The 15101-nt window shown below is 47.4% G+C and overlaps 1 protein-coding gene across 2 annotated transcripts; it reads right to left on the bottom strand.

Moving 5' to 3' along the window:
- Nucleotides 1-28: 28 nt before the first annotated feature.
- LOC143477007 (centrosomal protein of 170 kDa-like) lies at nucleotides 29-15085 on the bottom strand. 2 transcript variants are annotated; one of them, XM_076975455.1, is made up of 4 exons: nucleotides 14935-15085; nucleotides 6793-6934; nucleotides 4593-4682; nucleotides 29-199 (listed from the first exon to the last, which is right to left on the bottom strand). In XM_076975455.1, the coding sequence occupies exons 2-4, from the start codon at nucleotides 6895-6897 to the stop codon at nucleotides 44-46; spliced, it is 351 nt and encodes a 116-aa protein (XP_076831570.1). In that variant the 5' UTR covers nucleotides 6898-6934; nucleotides 14935-15085; the 3' UTR covers nucleotides 29-43. The 2 variants fall into 2 exon arrangements, with proteins under 2 accessions (XP_076831570.1, XP_076831571.1); XM_076975456.1 differs by lacking the exon at nucleotides 14935-15085 and adding an exon at nucleotides 14496-14708.
- Nucleotides 15086-15101: the final 16 nt, after the last annotated feature.

Genomic DNA, 15101 nt, shown 5'->3' with positions numbered 1-15101 from the left:
GCAAACACATACACACACATGCACACATAACAAGAGTAGACATTCACATCAAATAAAACGGCAGACACAAGATTTGTTCAGTGTAAGATGAAGTGACATCAGGCATTAGGAGAAGGATATCATATCCAAACCTCAGTTTATCATCAATCTTCAGCGTGATGTACATCTGCTCCTGGATTCGGACATCGTTCACAAATGTCTGAAAGCAGACAGACCTTGTCTAAATACACTGCTCAAACAAAATAAAAAGAACTCTAAAATAATACATCTTAGATCTCAATGAATAAAATATTCCAGATGAAAATCGTACTTATTACATAGTGGAATGGGTTGAGAACAAAATAGCAAAAATGATCAATGTAAATCAGTATTATTATCCCACGGAGGTCTGGATTTGAAATCCTACTCAAAATCAAAGTGGAAAATCAAATGACAGGCTGATCCAACAGACAAGTTAAAATTAGTCTCAGTAGTGTGTGTGGCCTCCACGTGCCTGTTTAACCTCCCTACAACACCTGGGCTCCTGATGAGACCTCCCTACAACACCTGGGCTCCTGATGAGACCTCCCTACAACACCTGGGCTCCTGATGAGGTGACAAATGTTCACCTGAGGAATCTCCTCCCAGACCTGGATTAAAGTGTCAGTCAACTCCTGAACAGTCTGTGGTGCAACGTGGCGTTGGTGGATGATGTCCCAGATGTGCTCGATTGGATTCAGGTCTGGGAAACGGGCAGACCGGTCCATAGTATCAGTGTCTTCATCATACAGGAACTGCTGACACACTTCAGCCACATGAGGCCTAGCATTGTCATCAGAAGGAACCCAGGGCCCACTGCACCAGCATATTGTCTCACAGTGGGTCTGAGGATCTCATCCTGGTACCTAATGGCAGTCAGGGTACATCTAGCTAGCACATGGAGGTCTGTGCAGCCCTCCAAAGAAATGCCTCCCCACACCATTACTGACCCACTGCCAAACTGGTCATGCTGGAGGATGTTGCAGGCAGCAGAACGTTCTCCACGACGTCTCCAGACTCTGTCACACGTGCTCAGTGTGAACCTGCTCTCATCCGTGAAGAGCACAGGGCACCAATGGCGAATCTGCCATTCTTGGTGTTCTCTGGCAAATGCCAGTCGCCCTGCACGGTGTTGGGCTGTAAACACAAGTCCCACTTGTGGACGTCGGGTCCTCATACCACCCTCATGGAGTCTGTTTCTGACCGGTTGAGCAGAAACATAGATATTAGTGTCCTGGAGGTCATTTTGCAGGGCTCTGGCACTGCTCCTCCTGTTCCTCCTTACACAAAGGAGGAGTTAGTGGTCCTGCTGCTGGGGTGTTGCCCTCCTACGGCCCCCTCCATGTCTCCTGGTGTACTGACCTGTCTCCTGGTACCTGCTCCATGCTCTGGCCACTGTGCTGACAGAGACAGCAAACCTTCTAGTCAAAGCTCACATTGATGTGCCATCCTGGATGAGCTGCACTACCTGAGAAACGTTTGGGTTGTAGACACCGCCTCATGCTACCTCTGACAAAACTGACAAAATGCAAAAGTGACCAAAACATCAGCCAGAAAGGATGAGAACAGAGAAAAGGTCTGTGGTCACCACCTGCAGAACCTCCTTTATAGGGGGGGTCTTGCTAATTGCCTCTCATTTCTACCTGTTGTCTGTTCCATTTGCACAACAGCGGGTAAATTTGATTCACAATCAGTGTTGCTTCCTGTGTTTGACTTGGAGTTACACTGTGTTGTTTACGTGTTTCCTGTATTTTTTGAGTAGTGTAGATTCATTACTCAACACTCCTACCAATTCATATAGACCTGTGACCTCTACAGTAGGTCACGATGAGAGAATCTCTGATGGTTCACATGTATGCATGTCTCAAGAGATGCTGTAAGTTCCACCAAAGATGAAAAAGCGTTTTCTCTTGTCCTGATGATTGTCCTGCTGATGGTTACCAAATGAAGTCAGTATCAATAGATCTGAGACAACACCCGATCCAAGGCTAAACATCACAGGTCAAAAACTGGACTGGAGCTCAGAAATAAAGGCTTGTCTCCAGTATCGTTTGCTCTACAGTTGTTAAAAACCGCACTTAAAATCTTTTTTGACATGACTTATCCTGGTCATGATTTCTACAAAGCACCGACAAACCTAAACATGCTATCACAAACAGCATAAAGTCATTAAGTCTTCAGTCCTTCTGCATGTGAATGTGCGTGTGTGTGTGTGTTGGCCGTCTAAGAGCTGAAGTCTGTTCTGTCTCAAATAACACACACTCCCTCGAGGGGATGAAGAATCTCACCAACTGAGCCCTTTCATGACAGCTCAGTTTAAAGTTTCCTCTGAAAAGCTGAGCATGTCATTCTTTTCCCCACATCTAAAGTGTAAGGGGAAAAACATCAGAGTGGGGGTGAGGGTTCTGGAATATACCATCAGAGTGGGGGTGAGGGTTCTGGAATAGACCATCAGAGTAGGGGTGTAGGCTCTGGAATAGACCACCAGAGTGGGGGTGAGGGTTCTGGAATAGACCATCAGAGTAGGGGTGGGGGTTCTGGAATAGACCATCAGAGTGGGGGTGGGGGTTCTGGAATAGACCACCAGAGTAGGGGTGGGGGTTCTGGAATAGACCACCAGAGTAGGGGTGGGGGTTCTGGAATAGACCATCAGAGTGGGGGTGAGGGCTCTGGAATAGACCATCAGAGTGGGGGTGAGGGCTCTGGAATAGACCACCAGAGTGGGGGTGGGGGTTCTGGAATAGACCACCAGAGTAGGGGTGGGGGTTCTGGAATAGACCACCAGAGTGGGGGTGAGGGTTCTGGAATAGACTACCAGAGTGGGGGTGAGGGTTCTGGAATAGACCATCAGAGTGGGGGTGAGGGTTCTGGAATAGACCACCAGAGTGGGGGTGAGGGTTCTGGAATAGACCATCAGAGTGGGGGTGTGGGTTCTGGAATAGACCACCAGAGTAGGGGTGGGGGTTCTGGAATAGACCATCAGAGTGGGGGTGAGGGCTCTGGAATAGACCACCAGAGTGGGGGTGGGGGCTCTGGAATAGACCACCAGTGTGGGGGTGAGGGCTCTGGAATAGACCACCAGAGTGGGGAAGAGGGCTCTGGAATAGACCACCAGTGTGGGGGTGGGGGTTCTGGAATAGACCATCAGAGTAGGGGTGGGGGTTCTGGAATAGACCACCAGAGTAGGGGTGGGGGTTCTGGAATAGACCATCAGAGTGGGGGTGGGGGTTCTGGAATAGACCATCAGAGTGGGGGTGGGGGTTCTGGAATAGACCACCAGAGTAGGGGTGGGGGTTCTGGAATAGACCACCAGAGTGGGGGTGGGGGTTCTGGAATAGACCACCAGAGTGGGGGTGTGGGTTCTGGAATAGACCACCAGAGTAGGGGTGGGGGTTCTGGAATAGACCATCAGAGTGGGGGTGTGGGTTCTGGAATAGACCACCAGAGTGGGGGTGAGGGCTCTGGAATAGACCACCAGAGTGGGGGTGGGGGTTCTGGAATAGACCACCAGAGTAGGGGTGGGGGTTCTGGAATAGACCACCAGAGTGGGGGTGGGGGTTCTGGAATAGACCACCAGAGTGGGGGTGTGGGCTCTGGAATAGACCACCAGTGTGGGGGGGAGGGTTCTGGAATAGACCACTAGAGTGGGGGTGAGGGTTCTGGAATAGACCACCAGTGTGGGGGTGTGGGCTCTGGAATAGACCACCAGTGTGGGGGTGTGGAAGGTGTTGATTCATGATTAACATATTGAGGTTGGGCTTCAACCCAAATGACACAAGAAACATGGAGTCTCTGTTTCATTTAATAACAAACAAGCAGAACGGACAACAGAAACATGGCCGAACAAAACACAAGGAGCCTTTTTATGGACCAACTGTGGTTCAGAAAATGATTTAATTTCTGTTCTGGAATGTTTCCTGTCACAAGTGGGCAGGAAGAGCAATACCAAAGAATGACCTAACAGGAAGAGCTTTGAGTCCGACTTCCTGTTTTAGACACTGACACACTAAGCTGTTTCTACTGACCTCAGGCATAGGGAGACTCACTAACAATAACATATGACTCAGAATATAACAACATTCACCACTGGGTTTAAGAACGGCAAGATTTCTTACATGTCTTAAACAGCATTTACATGTAAATGGTACAAATCTGTACCAGTACTGAAGTAAGGGAAACACGTGTTCATATTCACTGAACATATTTTTTAAAATCAATTAGACCGGTGTCGGCCAGAGGAGGATGGGTTTCCCCCCTGAGTCTTGGTTCCTCTCAAGGTTTCTTCCTCATGCAAAAAACTAGGGAGTTTTTCCTTGCCACTGTCGCCTTTGGCTTGCTCACTGGGGGCTAGGACTCGGCACTTGTAAAGCTGCTTTGTGACAACAACTGTTGTAAAAAGCGCTATATAAATAAAATTTGATTGATTGATTGATTGATAGAACAACGACAACACTGCAGTTTATAAAGTGAGACCACACCTGAGAGGGTAAAAGGACTGATGGTCACCACAGGAGAGGCGCTTTAAAACAGGAGATAACGTGAGTGACCGAGCGTGTTGGTCTGGGTCCACTCACCCCGTTTAGACTCCCCAAGTCCTTCACCTTGTGCTCATCACTGGAAGACTCGTAGTTGATCACAGCGTGCTGCTTGTCTACACTGCGGGACTGTATTCACCCACACACACACACACACACACACACACACACACATACACACACACAGAGGATGAGTTAGGGAACAGGGGAGGGTTTTTTGCTACCTTTAAATGTACGATGTACAATAAATTTACTTTGGCAACAGTTTCATAGTTATGGCAAACAGCCTGACATTGTTCCAACGGGAGGTTGTCTATAAAACATCTACCACTGTTTCCAATACATCACAGATCCTCTCCTATTACTGGTAGGATTATGGATCTGACTGTGGAGTTGGTGGGGGACCGTTAGCCAAACAAGTGCTTAATGACTGATGAGAATCTCCACTCTGGAGAAGCACACAGGCACACTGAGCGGCCCGCTGATCCTCAGCTGCTCATTAGGATGGTGATTTAGTCAAACAAGATAAAAGGTTCCACAAGACCCATAAAAGCACTGACGCAGTCCACAGGGACCACGGCCATCAGCGGGACGGCCAGCTATAATGCCAGCAATAAAAAATAAAAAAACAGACAAAACAGGGGATGGCCCACATAACAGAACGTCAAAAACATATCCAAAAACTTGTAAACACCTCAGAAGAGAAGTGTGGCATATCGAAGTAAACGGTCTTTACTTTAATAAAGTGCACAATAAACTGAATGCAATACAGAGAGGTAGAGAGAGAGAGTGGAGAAGACAGTTCAGACGATGTGATTTATAAGCCATATTTAAAAAGATTATAAATTTTCTTAGAATATAACAGAATTAGCGTTATAATATCGGAGCAGTACGATTTTTCCTTGTCTCAACACTAGACAGCTACAAGCTTCACATCAGCTCAAAGAATTCTTACATGTAACGAGACTACCGGTCAGACCACGTGAAAAATACATCAAGTAATAAAGTGTTTTGTAAAAGCAATTACACGAATGAGCAACTGACGTTTAAACGCCTCAACCCTCCCAACCAAAAACTGGTTCTCAGATTCTGAGGCGACTGGCTGGAGGGGGGGGGGGGGGGGAGGGGCGCGTTTGAAACACAACAAGGCTTTGTTCACGTCTGCTACACGCTAGCGCCTGACATCCAAGAGCAGTCCCTGTGTTCATGAAGATACCGCAACAAATCCTCAAAAACAAGAAATCCCTACATTTTAAAATCAGAGAATCTGGGGCGGGGTAAAACATCTAGAATGTCTGCTGAAGGCTAATAGACTATAACAGACTAAATATGCCTGCATGCTGCAGAGTCCCAACTGTCTGGGCCGCGATAAAGGAGAGAGAGAGAGGTGCTGTGTTCGGGGGTTTTTAGCACACATTGTGCTCCGCTATATGTATGACTGAGGAAGCAACTGTGTCCTGCAGGGGGCCAACCAGATCTTTATTAGCAACACAAGAAAACAACACATGCTGATGCTAGCATTTTTTTAAAAAGAGCACAGTATGGTGAGAATGAGAGTCAAACTGGCCCGTTAAACTGCCTAGAAGAAGCAGCGAGATGGAGAAACCCAGAATCATCCCAGTGTTTAGCAGCTGGTGGAAATAGCAACAGCCTAATGCCATATCACCCATTTTAGGACTGTCCTTGATATAATGGCTCTAAACCATGAGGTCGAATGTAAAAAACACTGCTACACCACACTTCCCTTTGGCAGGGGAGCGGTTTACGCACTCATAGCATCGGACACTTAACAAATCTAAAAGTAACCGGTGAGCTAGTTGTTCCACTTTCTATTAATATAGCACCACGACGAACATGCACACTCTGACAGTGTCAAACCGAACCAGTCGCTTTACTTGGCAGAAATAATTCATGTACGCATCTCTTCCGTTGCCAACCGTGAGTCTTCAGATGGAATAAAGCTCACAAATAACAAAACTAAGGATACCACCATGGTTCTGAGCACTGAGGCGTTCTGCTGGGCAATTCAGTCAGTTTTACATTCAGCAGAAATTCAAAATTCAAAAAGTGTATGCTAAACAAAACACCGGGTTCGTAGAGTTCATGAAAACCGACGAGCTTCAAGACGTCATGAGCAGTGACGGTTTTCTGGCAGATGTTAGCAGGTCGACCTCTGCTGAAACGCCGGGATCAGAAGGAGCCCGTGACGGGCGGAGTGTGGGGGCGGCCGGCGGCTGACCTGCAACATGAGCTCACAGTCGTCGCGACCCACGAAGATCATCTCGCGGGGCAGACGGTGGCGTGTGCCCCCACAGCTCACCAGGAACCAGGACGTGAGGCTCATTTCTGCTCTCCACTCTCACTCCAGCCCCTACGTCATCCTGACCGAGACAGACAGAGAGAGGAAGAGGGAGAGATGGAGGGAGGGGAATAGAGAGAGAGGAAGACAGGGGAGAGAAAGAGAAATAAATAAAAGGGTGTAAAAAGCCATTAGGTCAAAAGATTGAAATCAGCATAGAATTATGTCATTTCAAACAACAAATTCGTTTTAGGATTGTACGGCGTGAATATAATAGCAGGTCTTCTCTTTGAGAACATTGGGAGATTGTTACTGTCATTCCAAAGGATCATGTTTAAGTTTGAATTTTCAAAGAGGGCGAGTGGGCGGAGAAATGGGGCGATCCGTTAGACGGCACCGGCGTTTAGAGCGCTCCAGTCCCGTCCGCAGAGGCACAGTGGGAGTGTGCAGAACTCCCTCCTCCTCTGATCACTGCCAGATGCTACAGGAAGTGATGTAAGCTGAACTACACACCCAGCACGTTTTCTCTCTCTCACTCCATCTCTCTCTCATTCCGTCTCTCTCTCCCTGCTCACTCTGCTAAGCTGGACACACTCAGCCGCCCCAGACGCACAGCTGCGAAAGGGAAGAACCATCAAGCAGTGGCTGCTGGCCACACGCTGAACACAGCCCAGACAACCTCAACACCAACCCTCAACACTCTCGCTGTGAAATGGGGTAAACACACAGTCACAAAACCAACGGTTCCTGGCCAACCATCTCTACAGTAAACGCAGTTTCACTGTTTTCACAATTTTACAGTGATCCCACAAAACTAGGACAAACGTGTTTAGGGTGAAACCATAATTCTGGCCATGGGTCAGGAAAACTACTGATTTTTTCCCTCATACAAATCATCAGATGCTCTTGCGTGATCCTGGAGTGCTGGAGAAGGAAACATGTGACCCAGAACCACTCGTCAATGTCACTGAACAATCCAGGACTACACGGCTGCTTTCTCCACGATCCGAGACCCTGAGCTGGGACAGTGGAGGCTCCACCCCCGAGGAGGCTCCACCCCCACCATCCAAAACTCTTTTAATTCTGAATACAATGCAGCACTCAGTGGCGGCCGTGACTTCCATTTGGTGAGATTATAAGGCATGCTTAATAAGCTATTGCTATGACAACATCTGGCCTCATGCTGTGTCCTGGTCTGATTTATGAGCTTCTCATTTGCGGGTGCAGATCCTGAATTAAGCTTCTGCTTAAGACACAGAGTGACATTTCCTGCCCTGCTAGACCCGTCTAATCCTTCAGAAATGATCTGACGTGAGTACTGGATGTGCAGAAAGGACAGTAGAGAGGACAGTAGAGGGGACAGTAGAGGGGACAGTAGAGAGGACAAGCTCACAGCGTAACAACACTGGACTCCACAGAGCTCCTCTTCATCCAGTCAGCTCCTTCCTAACTGGCTCACTCATAAATCCTAACATAACAAGTGTATAAATATGCATGAAAAAAAAGACCCTCTCCTGTTTTTGAATAACAGAAATCTGATGCTGCCTGTGGTTTCAGGAACTGTGAGGTTTTTGGGGTTGGGGGGGGGGGGGGGGGGCACCTCGGCTGACATTAATTAAGGGTGCAGCTTAAAAAGCAAAAAGTGGTTGCATAATGGTGGCCAAGTTCTCTCACGGCATCACAGGAAGGTCGTCCTGTGGAGAACAAACAACGTAGTAGAGGAGCCCTGGTGGAGGAGCAGGGCAACGTCTCCGTCAGTCCTCCCACGGGGGAGTGCCTCAACCTCCCTCCTGACTGTCCTCCTGCACGGTCTCCTGACACTGCAGCTCTGGCAGTGAAGACCCCCTGCCCTGGTGCACCACAGTGGGCTTCAAGACCTGATGTGGAACACGTAAAGGAGGTGTACAACGTGGGGAACTTTAGCTCTGGCCCACGGCTTCAACAGAGACCTCTAATCTGTGGTGGAGCTCCACTTGTGATGTCAAAAGAAGTAAAACGTTTTGCTGTATTCTTCCTTTCACTGGCAGTGCTGTGTGCGGCCCGCCTGTTTTCGTGCCAGCAGACCAATGTGCCTTTTTCAGCGGGTGAAAAAGGGTGATTTTTCCATGTTGGCTGTGAGTTCATCCTCCCCCTCTCAGGGCCTGAAGAGTCGGATTGTTTGGGGCTGACGGCTCTCTGGCAGGAACAGGAAGTGTGGCTCAGACTTCCTCCCATCTGCCCAGTTCATCTCTCCATCTTTATCTGCTTTTCCCAGTTCATCTCTCCATTTTTATCCACTGTCCAGAGGAGTGAGCCAATGACTCACTGACCTTCTCTGTAAAAAGATAAATGATTGGAATCGCTTGCTTTGGTCTAGACCCTCAGTTTAGCATGAGGCCCTCAGCAGATTCCACGTAGCAGAACTCTGAGCTCCACAGCGAGTCACTGCCAGATGATGCAACAGCTGTGTGAGCGACCGCCCCTCGGCCCTGTGACCCCGTGACCCCATCCCTCGCTCCGCCAGCTCTGGCCTGGCCCTCCTCTGCAGACGAGACCAGCTAACTAAGAGCACAGCTGGCCTGGATCAGTAAACGGACTCCCTCAGGAATCACCGTGTCACCTGGAGCTAGGATGTTTAGTACGTTACAATTAATCAGTTACATCTAACCTATTTAAGCCCAGAAAGCCATTTAAATGAGAGAATTAACACTAAAAACACTGATGAAAACTTGCTGTGTTTTTAGTACACAAACCACCTGTATTGTCTTCTCACAGAAGAAAACACTGTCTAATGAAAACTACACGGTTACACCTCATGCACCGATGACTACAGGGGAAACACATGCTCCATAACTTTGCCATCTTGCACACAAACACACGGTCTGACTTCATCTGGATCCTCAGGTTACTCACAGTTGATTAATGCCAGTTGGACATGTGACCTTTCACCTTGTGTGTGTATGCACAACGAGTCAGTACCACCAGTGCTAAGCAAGACAACATCCCCTCTTTCTGTATTCTGCATCACTGTGACTAAGACAAGACAATAATTCTGTTATTACTGCTGCAGACACTATTGCTTACTGTCTAGGGAGAGTTCATTCCCCATAGGTGCCACAAAATGCTAAAACAATTGCTTTTTAGTCCAATCTTCTCCACACTTGTCTTGTTATTCAGCAGTAATGTCATCCAAATCACCTGGTCATCACCTCGTCTGCCAGGATGTTTCTGGGGGGGGGGGGGGGGGGGGGGGGGTGAAGCTCCATAAGTCTTTACTGCTCCTCCAGGAACAGGCTTGGTGAGCAGACACTGACACCCAGTTCCACCCCCATCCCATTACCACGCCGTCTCTGTTGTCTTCTGATCTCCTGGATGCATCTTTATATCCTCTAACAGGGGTGATTAGATCCTTAGTAGGGGTCTAAGCCAAAGGGCGGTTAGCTGATCACATAAGAGCCGCTGTCTCACCTCACGCCTGCTTCTGCCCGAGCACACAAGCCACCCAAGCTGACATGGCCATGCTAGCGTGCCCTAGATTCTGAGAGTATTAAAAATATAGTGATATATCATTCTGAGTTCAGGCACAGCGCCTCACATGACATAGCCTCCATGAATGGAGTCCTTTTCTTCATGTACGTCTAACAAAACACCCCAAGTAACTGTTCCTGTTATGCAATTGCATTACTGGGGTCAAAGGTTAGAGCTCTTCTTCTTTACTCCAAACAGAAGAGTTTAAGGAATGGTAGGTCGTCTCTTTCATAGCCATTTTCATTCTAGGGGCCTGCTGGGAAATCGGGTGGCCGTAGAGAACAATGTAGGACTGACTGAAGGATGTGGTCCCTGTGTTGGTCTACAGTAGAGCTGCACACATCCAGGGGCCGTAGGGGCCGAGGGGCCGTACGGCTGAAGAGCAGAAGGGTCGAGAGGCTGTAGGGGCCGAGGGGCCGAGAGGCTGTAGGGGCCGAGGGGCCGTTGGCTGCTTTTAAAAATCACAAGCACCAAAAAGACTTTTTGCTTGTTTTTACCCAAACGTCCCTGACGATATCAGCAATAAACTAGAAATGAAAGCATAATTCAAATAACATGCATAATCCAAATAACCTGCTCACATCTGCCCTAATATATGTGGCAAAGAGGACCTTTGCCTTCAAAACCTCAGAATACTTTGAATTCACAATCACTGAAAATAAAAACAGTTTCTAAATGTGCTCTCAGAAATAAAAATATTTCATGTATTTATGCTTCATATTTGTAAGAATGAGATAATAACTATTAAGTTTATTTATAATAAATATTACTAAACACTGACATTATAAAGGACTTGCCCATAACATTTCTGTAGCAGGTTTCAGAGATTAAATAAAAACGGTAGCAGTCGAGTGAAATATGGTGAAACAGCACATTTGGGGCGATGCGAAGACACGGATGAGAATAACCCACATGAAGAAGATCCGTCAGCAGACGTCTGCAGCTCAGACATCAGGACTGGTGCCCTTCACCTCTGACAGCCAGCAGCTACCCCGCCGTGTCCCGCCATGTCCCGCCGTGTCCCGCGCTTGGACAAGTGCTGCTGTCACCAGCATGAAAGAGCATGGAGCGTTTTTATAAATGACACAGCGCACATGTGCTCACCTACACACACACTCCCTCGCAAACACGAACATGTACTGATGTCCAGGACTGTAGCTAGCAGTGTGGCACAATCACAGTGACCTCCAACTGACCTCCAACCGAACCAAGAGTCTGGCCAGGTGAGGTGGACGTGCAAGTGGATTTGGAAAGCAATGTGCCTGGAGTATTCAAGATGCTTTGGAATATGATAGTTTTCTCAAAACGAAGTTCTAAAAGGTAACATAGCCTACACTGAACATTTTCCATATTGAAGCATACTGTTGCCTAACATTCTGTGATAACTGTTTGATAACTGTTTTTTTATTCTGTGTGTATTTTATCAGTTTACCATTCATCTGAACATGATTTTAAGACAGGAAACAGGAATGCACAGATTAACACAAGGCACGCGACTCCACACAGGAAGTGCAGCTGCTTCTAGAGTGATGAATCACACGGGCTGAGTGGTCTGTGGTAACGTAAGGGCCATGACTAGCCCAGACTTTAGTCCTCTAGACCTGAGGTAACGTAAGGGCCATGACTAGCCCAGACTTTAGTCCTCTAGACCTGAGGTAACGTAAGGGCCATGACTAGCCCAGACTTTAGTCCTCTAGACCTGAGGTAATGTAAGAGCCATGACTAGCCCAGACTTTAGTCCTCTAGACCTGTGGTAACGTAAGGGCCATGACTAGACCAGAATTTAGTCCTCTAGACCTGTGGTAACGTAAGGGCCATGACTAGCCCAGACTTTAGTCCTCTAGACCTGAGGTAACGTAAGGGCCATGACTAGCCCAGACTTTAGTCCTCTAGACCTGAGGTAACGTAAGGGCCATGACTAGCCCAGACTTTAGTCCTCTAGACCTGTGGTAACGTAAGGGCCATGACTAGCCCAGACTTTAGTCCTCTAGACTTGAGGTAACGTAAGGGCCATGACTAGCCCAGACTTTAGTCCTCTAGACCTGAGGTAACGTAAGGGCCATGACTAGCCCAGAATTTAGTCCTCTAGACCTGAGGTAACGTAAGGGCCATGACTAGCCCAGACTTTAGTCTTCTAGACCTGAGGTAACATAAGGGCCATGGCTAGCCCAGACTTTAGTCCTCTAGACCTGAGGTAACATAAGGGCCATGACTAGCCCAGACTTTAGTCCTCTAGACCTGAGGTAACGTAAGGGCCATGACTAGCCCAGACTTTAGTCCTCTAGACCGTTCCCAGGTACAACACTTCCCTTTCACTTTCAGCCTCAAATCACTGCTGATGTCTTCAAACGCTGATTTCTTAGCTCTGCCATAACGAAACATACTCCACGTAGCAGTAGAGACATGGCATGTCCAACAGTGACTGAAGAGAGTGTAAGGAGGGGAAATGGGCAGTGCCCGGTGAAGATGTGTTTGCCATTACTGTGGCCACAGGGACTTAGCTCAGATTTAGCTCAGCCTGGCAGAAAAAATATATACCAGGCTTCTGTACTTCATATAGATGAAGCAGTTTGGTACTTAGAGGAGTAAATATAGCAGCTAATAACAGCACCACCCTCAACAGATGTGAGGAGAGAGAAGCTTCACACACACATGGCCAATTATTTTTATGTGACTGTTTTGACAAAACTGACATTTGATCATCACAACAGTTAATTCAATAGCCAGGACTGAACCTGAAAATCAGGCAATGGCAGGACGATAATTTCTCAGTGATCTCATCTGTTCCCAGCTCAACCTGAGGCTCCCAGCTCATGAACTCACTCTCAATATGTTTTCATTTAAAATGTTCATAGATTCTGAATTTTACATCTCAACCCTCCACGTTCATATCACAGCTCAGGGCCAACGGTGTCCGACAGACACTAAACACAGAAGCGAAAGACAAGTGGGGTGTTTCTTCATACGTACACAGCTGCTGAATACTACATCCTAGCGACCTACTGTACACGTGCTGAATACTACATCCTAGCGACCTACTGTACACGTCCAAATACTTACGCTTCTGACCACAACTTACATTTCTTCATCACTCCACTACCAACTTAGTTCTTCAGAAAATGCTAACACAAATAAATTATATTTCCTCAGCACTTCTGATCCAAGCTGGCTAAGGTTATAGTGACGTTAAAGAGATCCACTTTGCATCCGAAACTGTGGGATGTGCAACTTTATAAAAACACTAATCTTAGGCCTCGTCCTGGACAATGTCCAACAGAGCCACCCTTCATAAACATACGATCAAGGTGCAAGAATGCGATGTGAAAAAAAGCTGTAGTTTTGGAATTTGCAGTTAATGAAATCCCTGAGCTTTTCCAACTTCTGTCTAAAGAGCACAGTGTATTAGAGGCATCCTAGATAATCAAGAAAAACTAGCAAGGGTGGGATAACAGCAGCTAAAACACTCCATCTCATTTTTTACAATTTTTTCAAACATAATAAAACACATTTTGCTTATTACAAAGAGACACTCTGGCTAACAACTTGTCGACACAGCGAATGGTTCATTTCTGAGACGTATGCTGTGGGCTGTGAAGTGGGCCGCTGTGGGGCTGTTACAGGACAACGGAGACGGCCGTCTGATTACACCCCAAAGCACCCACATCCCAACACTGTAGTTTCCTTAAAAAATGCTTGGTATCTGGTCCATACCAGGTATGACCTTTATAAGGCCTTTATAAGCTCTAGTCTGTTTTATAACAAGTCACAACACATTATTAAACAGGTTCTCTGTGTGGACATCCAAGAAGGAGTCCAATGTGTTTGTTGTTGCTTTGTCACTCGGGCCTCAGTCTGTTATTTAGTAACACACTACAGCTGCAGATATAATGTCACAACACTCAGATCAGATCAAACAAAGAGACCGTGCACATATTCTGTAGTCCTCACATCAGCTAGCAGATCAGACCTGTCTGCAGATCAGACGTGCAGGCGAGCAGACGGCACCACACAGCAGCTGTACGTTTGAACAAAGGGAAGTGGTACATTTCACGAGCAAACGAGAATCTGCTTTAACAACCGCGGCCGGTATGGCACCAGGAGTGTCCATTTTAGCCCGACTCGGAACCGAAGCTCACCGGGATGATTAGGTTCCGCGTGTATTAGTCCAAACACAGGTCTAAAAGTTACCCAGGGAAAGGCTCGGACATTGAAAGAATGAAGAGAACCGCACAGAACCCGTGTGCAGGGTTGATGGTGTTGGAGCTGCTGATGCAGGCTGGGCTCGTGCGGTTCTGCTCAACCACTGCCGGTTCAGTCCCGACGCAACGTGCATTTCTTTTAAAAAACGCATTTTTAGCGTAGTCTGGTCATCCGACGGCGATATAAAGGAGATCCGACCACGGCCCATGGCAGTAATGGTAGAAACATGCAGCGGATCATAAATACACCAACAATAAACCAACACGGGCTCCTTCAACCCGGCCGATACCGCTTCATCATCATTAGTCTTATATGCGTATATAAATATGCGTATATAAATATGTGTATATAAATATATATAAGGGTTGATCTTACCCGTCCTGTTCTTCTCGGTGTTGTGCAGTGCTGCTGTGTGTGTAGCAGCCGAACTGGTCCCAGTGCCCTGCCCAGTGCGTCTCAGCACCAATAACCTTATTCTAACAAATAGCGGCGACCCACGGCGGGCTGGAGCCAGGACATGTACCGGGACAGGACGGGACAGG

This window comes from Brachyhypopomus gauderio, chromosome 15 (genome assembly GCF_052324685.1).
Source record: "Brachyhypopomus gauderio isolate BG-103 chromosome 15, BGAUD_0.2, whole genome shotgun sequence".
NCBI lineage: Eukaryota > Metazoa > Chordata > Actinopteri > Gymnotiformes > Hypopomidae > Brachyhypopomus > Brachyhypopomus gauderio.
Note: the sequence above shows the minus strand (reverse complement) of the source record. Positions and strands in the feature narration are given on the sequence as shown.